Source organism: Mytilus californianus, unplaced genomic scaffold, assembly GCF_021869535.1.
Source record: "Mytilus californianus isolate M0D057914Y unplaced genomic scaffold, xbMytCali1.0.p SCAF_25, whole genome shotgun sequence".
Lineage (NCBI taxonomy): Eukaryota > Metazoa > Mollusca > Bivalvia > Mytilida > Mytilidae > Mytilus > Mytilus californianus.
This window is the reverse complement of record NW_026262674.1, coordinates 2902821-2912393: the sequence shown is the minus strand read 5'-3', so window position 1 is coordinate 2912393 and position 9573 is coordinate 2902821. Positions and strand designations below refer to the sequence as shown.

Genomic DNA, 9573 nt, shown 5'->3' with positions numbered 1-9573 from the left:
TGAATTTTTTACTGGTAGGGGACTATGTATTGCCATGCAATACTCACAGAATGCTTGTTATCATTCATATGCATTAGATACATCTGTCTTTTTGAACTGAAGCGATTTGAGATATGAATATAAGCTGTGGGTATAATCAATGAGACAGCAATCCAATGACACAAAAATCAGAAAAATTATACAGACTTTGTTTCAATGCCAGGTCAAACCAATTCTGTATTAGGTGAAAAAGTAAAATAACAAAATTACTGAACTCCAAGGAAAATTCAAATCGGAAATTCCATTATCAAATTGGCAAAATCAAAATCTCAAACACATCAAACGAATTGAAAACAACTGTCATATTCCTGACTTGGTACAGGCATTTCCTTATGTAGAAAATGGTGGATTAAACCTGGTTTTATAGCTAGCTAAACCTCTCGCTTGTATGACAGTTGCAAGTTGTAAGAGCAAACATAGAGTTTTAAATATTGGTACATCCAAATACAAACCTAACAATTAGAATTGAGAATCTAAACGGGAAATGTGTCAAAGAGACGACAACCTGACAAAAGAGCAGAAAACAGCCCAAGGCCACCAATGGGTCTTCAACGCAGCGAGATAGTTTATTTCAAAACTAGTAGGGTTGTCCTACTGAAAAATGATACGATACATGTTTATATTGAAAGTTTGGGTTTATTTGAGTGATAGGGATTTTCTCACTGCGTTGAAGAACCATTGATGGCCCTGGGCTGTTTTTTTTTATGTCTTGCCTGCGACAAAAGTTGCAGTATGCGAGACATAGGTATTACTATCCGGCGGTGGCATAAACTATTTGTATAAAGCCTTATATTTCAGAAGGTAGAAGACCTGGATGCTTCATACCTTGTGTTACGAAGTTTCCGTCTGTTATATGCCCATTGTCCTTGACCTAATTTTCATGGTTCAGTGACTAGAAAAAAAATTAGTTTTTTTGTCATGTTAATTTCTCACTTATTATGAGTAATAGGATAACTGTATTTGGTATATGGGTTCCTTGCAACATCTACATGTCCATCAGACAGGGTTAACCTGACCTTGACCTCAATTCATCATGGATCAGTGATTAAGGTTAAAGTTACATGATTAGGTCCGGTTCTCAGATACTACAAGCAGCAGGTCAACTATATGTGGTGTATGGAATGATTGTAAGGGGTACATGTCAGAATGGCAGGTTTCATCTGAGCTTTGGAGGTTTGGCTAGGCACAAAACCAGGTTCAACCCACCATTTTTTTCTTAAAATGTTCTGTTCCAAGTCAGGAAAATGGCCATTGTTATATAATAGTTCGTTTCTGTGTGTTTTACATTTTAATGTTGTGATTCTGTTGTGTCGTAGTTCTCTTATATTTGATGTGTTTTCCTCAGTTTTAGTTTGTAACCCGGATTTGGTTTTTTTTCTCAATCGATTTATGAATTTCGAACAGCGGTATACTACTGTTGCCTTTTCTTGACCTCATTTTCATGGTTCATTGGTCTTTGTTAATTTTAAACCGGATTTCCGAAGGAAAAATCGATTATTGATTTGGAGATGTACGGCGGGCGGCTGCCAAACAGTGTCCGTGCATTTACTCATGAACCGTTCAACCGAAGCTTTTCAGATTTTAATATCTTGTTACTGATGACATATTGGAGGTCAAGTTCAATATTGACGATTTTCACTTTCACCGTTCAGGAGTTATGGTTCTTGAAAGATTGAAAAATTGTCTTTCAAGTTGTGTCCGTGCATTTACTCATGAACCGTTAAACCAAAGCTTTTTAAATTTTAATATGTTGTTACTAATGACAAAATGGAGGTCAAGTTCAATATTGACGATTTTCACTTTCACCGTTCAGGAGTTATGGTTCTTGAAAGATTGAAAAATGGTCTTTCCAGTCGTGTCCGTGCTTTAACTCATGAACCTTTCAACCAAAGCTTTTCAAATTTTAATATGTTGTTACTGATGACAAAATGGAGGTCAAGTTCAATATTGATGATTGTTAGGACACAAATAAATTAAAAAAAATCCTGTTTGATGTCGCTCTGACAGCCTCTCGTTGGTGTTTTGGTCTGTTTTTCAAATCTTGTAAGCAATAGGTCAACTATATTTGGTGTATGGAATGATTGTAAGGTGTACATGTCTGTCTGGCGGGTGTCATCTAACCCTGACCTCATTTTCATGGTTAATTGGTCAATGTTAAGTTTTTTTGTTTTGGTCTGTTTTTCAAATAATAATAGCAATAGGTCAACTATAATTGGTGTATGGAATGATTGTAAGGTGTACATGTCTGTCTTGTGGGTGTCATCTGACCTTGACCTCATTTTCATGGTTCATTGGTCAATGTTAAGTTTTTTTGTTTTGGTCTGTTTTTCAAATACTAATAGCAATAGGTCAACTATAATTGGTGTATGGAATGATTGTAAGGTGTACATGTCTGTCTAGCAGGTTTCATCTGACCCTGACCTCATTTTCATGGTTCATTGGTCAATGTTAATTTTTGTGTTTTGGTCTGTTTATCAAAGACTAATATCAATAGGTCAACTATAATTGGTGTATTGAATGATGGTAAGGTGTACATGTCTATCTAGCCAGTATCATCTGACCATGACCTCATTTCCATGGTTCATTGGACAACGCTAAATTTTTGTGTTTTGATCTGTTTTTCAATCGCCATAAGCAATAGGTCAACTATATTTGGTGTATGGAATAATTGAAAGGTGTACCTGTCTGTGTGACAGTTTTTATCTGACCTTGACCTCATTGTCATGGATCTTTATTAAAGTTAAGTTTATGTGATACTTGTAGTAAAACCTTTATCTTTAAGACTTTCAACATAAAATCAATGGTTAGTAAAACAGGCGAGACATTTCAGCGTGTGCACTTTTGTTACTCTTTGGTCGGGTTGTTGTCCTTTTGACACATTCCCCGTTTCGTATTCTATTCTATCATTTTGTCTTGCTGGGAGAAAAGTCGTCAAAGCATTCTGTTTCCAACGTCAGTGCTGTTAATAATTGTTAAACGGATGTAATTAAATTACGGAAAACGAAATAAAAAACGTGCATTAAATTTCCATAAGTAGACCATTTTCAACACCACATTCTAAACAGAGGTTCTGAATTCGATAGAGACCACTCATCTTTTAAGTTATTAAAGTGCAAAGCACTTAAATATTCAGTGAAAAAAACCATGAAATTAGGCCAGGCAATCTCACATATGACCGGGTTAAACTAGTTTTGAGTACTTGATCCATACCTTTTAACTCTGTTTGCATGAAAAACAAAAAGGAATAGAAAATTTCAGAAAATTGAGTAATAAGAATAATACTATACCATAGGTGCAATGTGTTTATGTATTAAAAGAAATATTTGGTAAACGTCCACGAGATAGCAACCAGATCACAATAAAAACTTTAAGTAATTTTTTAACTTTTTAGTGAGCTTTCTCATCACTTGGCGTCCGTCATCGTCCGTCATCGTTAACTCTTACAAAAATCTTCTCTGAAACTACTGAGCCAACTAAAGTTGGTCACAATCTTCATTTGGGTATTTAGTTTTAAAAAATGTCGATTAGATGACCTAGTCTGCCAAATAACATGGCCGACATGACTAAAAATAAAACAGGGGAAAATGCAAGTTTTGTCTATTATCTTGAAAACCGATACAAATAGAGAATTGTACGGCAGAAATATTGAGAATTATTAGAACAACCCATTGTCCATTTACATCAAAACTGTCAGACGACTTTTTATAGGAGTTATTGCCCTTTAAAAATGACAAATTTTACATTTTTTTTTCATTCTATGGTAATTATCTTAAAATTATAATAGATTAACATTGAGCAAACCCATACCATATAGTCAGCTATAAAAGGCCCGACATTACAAAATTAGATAACAAATCAAACGAAAAAACAAACGAACAGATTTATGTATAAACCAACGACAACCATTGACTTACAGGCTCACGACATGGGACAGGCACATACAGAACGTGATTGTGAGCGCTCAATCCTCCCCTAACCTGGAACAGTGATGTAACAGTACAACATTAGAACAAATATAACCAAAGCGCGAAAGCGCTGGACAAGACATTTGCCAAATACTAAGAAATATACATGCGTAAAGGTGTTCCACCTTTGAGAACACGTACAAGATAAGTTCCTCTATCACAAGTTACGAAATAATTTCATATCAAATATTATCAACAAAACAATGATCAGTTATTTAAAAAAAAAACACTTTTACCAGTCATGATATGAATATAAAATGCAATGGTTTACTGACACTTGATAATCAAAGAAACGTGGTATCGTAATACAGATTGCATAAAACATTTATATTCATATTCAAATTTCAAGTATGCATTTATTGTCTCGGAGTCGGAGGAGCATGGTCAATTCCTGAGGAATTGCACGTTTGTGTCATCAGAATCTTCTCAATTTTAATATTGCAAACGCATTTACACATTCTAGTCATGATATGCATGTTATTTTTGTAACTGACGCAAATCACCAATCAACCATCACCTTTTGTCATTAGTGATCAAGTATTGAGATGAATTTAAATTCAATTCGTCTGCTTTTTGCAATTTATTAATGTGGCAAGACATGTATTTTAGTCATACCTGGATGAAAAATAAATTAACCTATATACAAGTTAAGTTCCATTACCACCATTTTCTACATTAGGAAATGTCTGTACCAAGTCAGGAACAAGACAGTTGTTTTCCATTCGTTTGATGTGTTTGAGCTTTTGATCTTGCCATTTGATAAGGGACTTTCCGATTTGAATTTTCCTTGGAGTTCGGTATTTTTGCTATTTTACTTTTTTCTGTAACAGGCTTATATCTTTGATCAATTGTACCATATATCACTTGGTATTATAAAGGTATGTGACGTCATAACATGAAGGATCTGCGTTATAATGACGATGCAACACTCACTATTATAAATTTGACATAGTTTTAGGTAGACATAAACTTGCAGTAGCCATATTTGAAATTGAATTTTCATTATAGGATATCTATATTAACGCAATTGGGACTGCTACCATGGAATATATAAAAAGGAAAGATATCGTCTGGTCATCAACATATGACGAGTACCAAATAAAGTGTTAAGGTCTTAATTAGAGCACAACATTTTATTCTTCCAATAGCATACAACAATTTGCTCTACGCCATTTATATGTGTGTTCTTCAAGGTACTTCATTCATAAAAACTGCCAACGAAGATAACAATATCATATTTTAGTTAAGGTCAATGTACTATTATATCATTTATTTATGTATTTCTCTGTCCTGAGTGTTCTTGCGTTTATTTGTACTGTATTCCTGTCACGTAATGTTGTCATTTTAGCGGTATTTTTAACATTACCATATAAGCGGGAGGTTTGGCTAGCCATAAAACCAGGTTCAACCCACCATTTTTTCTTAAAATGTCCTGTACCAAGTCAAGAATATGGCAGTTGTTATCAAATAGTCCGTTTCTTTGTAAGTTGGCGTTTGTTTTTGTTGCAGTTCAGTGTTTCTGTTGTTCCGTTGTTTTCCTCTTATAGTTGATGTGTTTCCCTCGGTTTTGGTTTGTTGCCCGGATTTGTTTTAGCTTAATCGAGTTATGACTATTGTACCAAGTCCGGAATATGACAGTTGTTGTCCATTCGTTTGATGTGTTTGTGCTTTTGATTTTGCCATTTGATTAGGGACTTTCCGTTTTGAATTTTCCTCGGAGTTCAGTATTTTTGTGATTTAACTTTATACTACTGTTGCTTTTATTTATCAAATCCTACTTTGTTAAAAACACTATGATTCTTTCCAAACAGTCCTGAAATTTGATACGTTTTTTAGACGCTTTATCAACAGACAGCAGCCATTCCAATTAGAACCAATTGGACATGTGTTCCTCTTGCTACTGACTTGTTCATTTTTTAGTAATTAGAACCAATTGGACATGTGTTCCTCTTGCTACCGACTTGTTCATTTATTAGTATGGAGAAAACTTCATAATGGGGCTTCTGAAGGAAAGTAAGCTAGCATTATAATAACTTCATTTTGTATCATATAGATGATTCGCTCTCAATAAATGATTCATACATATAGTTTGATAAATATGTTCATCGCCATTACCACACTGAACTTGAAATAAAGGATTCTGTATCTACAGTTATATTCGATCGTATCTCGATATACAGAAATTACAGTAAGGGTTATCTGAGGATTAATCTTAACGGCTAAGGATAGCTTCAGTTTTCCATTGAGAACTTTCCATTTTTATGTAGCAACATTCGAGCATTGCGTGTATATGGGATATATATCTCCTAGGTTATATACTAGTAGTAGTCAAACGTTTTGCTTTTCCTATTAGAGAGTCGGTGCATTTCTCATTTGTAAATTCCCATACGAATCCGATTTATCTCCGGATTTTTGCCTGTCATGAGCGACATGGCGGATGTCTCTAGGAGAGTAAAAATTTACTGCGTTCTTTCCGAGGCACCGAGTCCAGTCATAAGAGGTCAGTCTTTAATTTTCTATGTTTTATGGACTGTTCACATGTTTGTCCTTTCCTCTTTTTTGCCATTGCTGATGCCTGTCTTTCTTCAATTAAGGTTCATCATAACAAATGGACAGATATGGCCGTATTTTCACATCAAAAACTTCTCTGTGTACAGACTTACCTGTGCAGTTTGGAAAGTTTTAAGGCCTGGCATCAAATAGATATATAAAAGTTAAATTCATTTTGCATATAAAATCTTTTTTTGAATATGATGGGCATTTTTTCCTTCCTGCAGAAGGTGTAAAAATAAACAAACACCTCAATTGCATTTGATACTGTCCACTCAGTTAGTACCTTTAACTCACCTATAGATGTGTAGATATCTATTGTCCATGCCAATCAAGGACAATCAATACAATACAAATCAGTTGTTACCTGAGAGGGAGCATCTCAAAGTTATATCCCAACTTAGTTTATTTTTACACCTTCTGTAGGAACGGAAAAATGCCCATCATAATCAAAGATTCTGATATAAAAAATAAATTTAACTTTTATATATCTAGTGGATGCCAGGCCGTAAAACTTTCCAAACTGCACAGGTAAGTCTGTACACAGAGTAATTTTTGAGGTGAAAATACGGCCATATTTGTCCATTTGTTATGATGAACCTTAATAAATGTTGGTTGCACCTTGGTATTTTTTTAAATTTTTTATGAAAAAAATTAAAACACAAGTGCAGGTCAAGCATATGATAAAGACATAATCTTTCAATCAGTTAAATTGAGGTCTGGAATTGGCATGTCAGTAACTGCTAGTAGTCCTTTGTTAATTTATGTTCATCACTCTCATTTTGCTTAGTTTCTTCTGTTATCTATTCTAACATCGGACATCTTTTAAACTGAGTTTTACTGTGCGTATTGCTGTGTGTTTGTTTATTCTACATTGGTTAGAGATATAGGAGGAGGGTTGAGATCTCACAAAACATGTTTAACCCCGCCGCATTTTTTCAACTGTACCAAGTCAGGAAGCTTTGGCCTCTGTTAGTCTTGTGTGTTTTTTTTTATTTTGATTCATTTATATGTTTTGGAGTTATGTGTGGCGTCCATTTTCGCTGAACTAGTATACATTATTGTTAAGGGGCCAGCTCAAGCCCGCCTGCGAGTGCGGGATTTTCTCGCTTTGTTGAAGACCATTTGTGGTCTTGGATTGTTTTCTGCACTTTGGTTGGGTTGTTGTCACATTCCCTGTTTCCATTCTCAATTTTATTACTTAATAATACAGATTCAAAGAATAGTCCCATTTCAATTTCGGTGAAAATAAACAAACATAAATATAATTGTTATCTTTATAATTATAATGATAAACGTCTTTACATTATTGTGATTAAATTGCATCGTTCCTGTTAGCAGGATAACTACAGAGATATTTTTCTTTCTCAAAGATATGACGTAAATCTATTAAGTATTCCATACGATTTACTATTATAGTCTACATATAATACAAACTTAACTTCGTGTTACGTTACATTATTGGACAAATTTTTACACAGGATAACCATAAGCAATGTCCTTGTCGGAATCGGCATAGATGATAATTCCAGGTTTGACTTTCATAAGAATCGGGTATGACGAACTTATGGTATGATGTCCTGTGCCAATGTCCGCCCTTGCAACAACATATGTGGAATTTAAACTCTGTGTATCGTACACATGAGGATTTCTATAAATAACACCTTTCCCGTCAATCTGAAGAAAGGGGTATTCAGTACTCTTAGCGGTAATAAGAATATGATGTCTTAACCCGTCATCAGGAATGGTAAACTCTTGAACTCCTCCAAGTTTGCCTTCTGGTTTAATAATAACCATAAAAGGTACGACTGGTTTAGTTTCTCCTTGTTGATAATAAACTGCCATTACTGGTTTGTCAGATTGTACTTTTATAGAGGCGTTGCTATGGATATCTATGTGATCCCCTATTTGGTCTACCACAACGGTGGCTTGTTTAGAATTTATTCCAAGAAGAGTAATTGTTGTATTTGGATGCGCAGCGATTAAACGTAATATAAATTCTTTGTTTTCAAATAATGGTGGTATGAAAAATGACTTTCCTAGTTCGTTAACTGGCGGTACCATTTCTAATAACTGATTCATCAAACCACTATTTACAGGTACTTTTGCAGCGTCAACCCCAGACTGCACTCCTATATCTTTGTTCGCCTGGATAATTGTTCCAGTGAGATCAGTTTGGCTTGACAGTTCAAGGGTCCCCCTTTCTCCTAAATGAACGGAAATTGTTTCTCCATTTCCATACTTTGTATTATTAAAAGTTATTTTGTCAGTGTTAGGTAGTTTCAGTGTTATATTCACTTCTGTGTTTGGTTTTGTTGCAACGATACCAATAAACGATTCTCCAGTGGCGGGAGTGAAAGACGGAGCGATATATGTTGTAGACAGCTTTTCTAATGGGAAAATAAAAAGGCCTTCACTGGTGCTTGGGTCCTTGTATATAGCATTTAAATCAGTTTTGCTTGATGTAATTATATGAATTCCTTTGTTTTCAATTTCATTTCTGTTGACTTTGAATTCTGTCGGAATATTTATTTCTTGTGAAGTATTGTATATCGAAATGTTCTGACACAGTCCAATCTCTGGGTTGAATATAACTAACCATTTAACTTTAGGCGAGGATAATTGTAATTTAAATGTTGACATGAAACTAAGAAGACCTTTGTCACGCATCAAGTAAAACTGTCCAGTCTCTGTAAAAAATATTTGATCATTTAGGAAGTACATTACATTTTTGAGAGAGAGGCAAAAGATACTAAAGGGACATAAAAACTCATAAGTCGAAAATAAACTAATAACGCCATGGAATAAAGGAACAAGTCGACAAGAAGAGGAACTATCGGTTCCCAATGGAATTCCGATTGTTTGTTGAAAAACACGTCCTCTAGACGTAACAAATATGTTGTCAATCAAGAAATCAAGTATCTTGATAATGTCAGTTTCAGAGAATATTTTGTTTGATCAGAGTTAGTTTTTACAAAGTACGATTTATCACTCCCTAAGACAAGATACTTGTATCTAC

At 34.6% G+C, this 9573-nt stretch overlaps 1 protein-coding gene across 1 annotated transcript; it reads right to left on the bottom strand.

Annotated features, from left to right (window-relative positions):
• Positions 1 to 7790: 7790 nt before the first annotated feature.
• Positions 7791 to 9238, bottom strand: LOC127732542 (uncharacterized). Its single transcript, XM_052241594.1, has one exon. The coding sequence runs from the start codon at positions 9222 to 9224 to the stop codon at positions 8028 to 8030; it is 1197 nt and encodes a 398-aa protein (XP_052097554.1). The 5' UTR covers positions 9225 to 9238; the 3' UTR covers positions 7791 to 8027.
• Positions 9239 to 9573: the final 335 nt, after the last annotated feature.

What these genes read in the sequence shown, in the direction of transcription:
- LOC127732542 (XM_052241594.1), bottom strand. Translation starts at nt 9,224, where the DNA reads ATGCGTGACAAAGGTCTTCTTAGTTTCATGTCAACATTTAAATTACAA.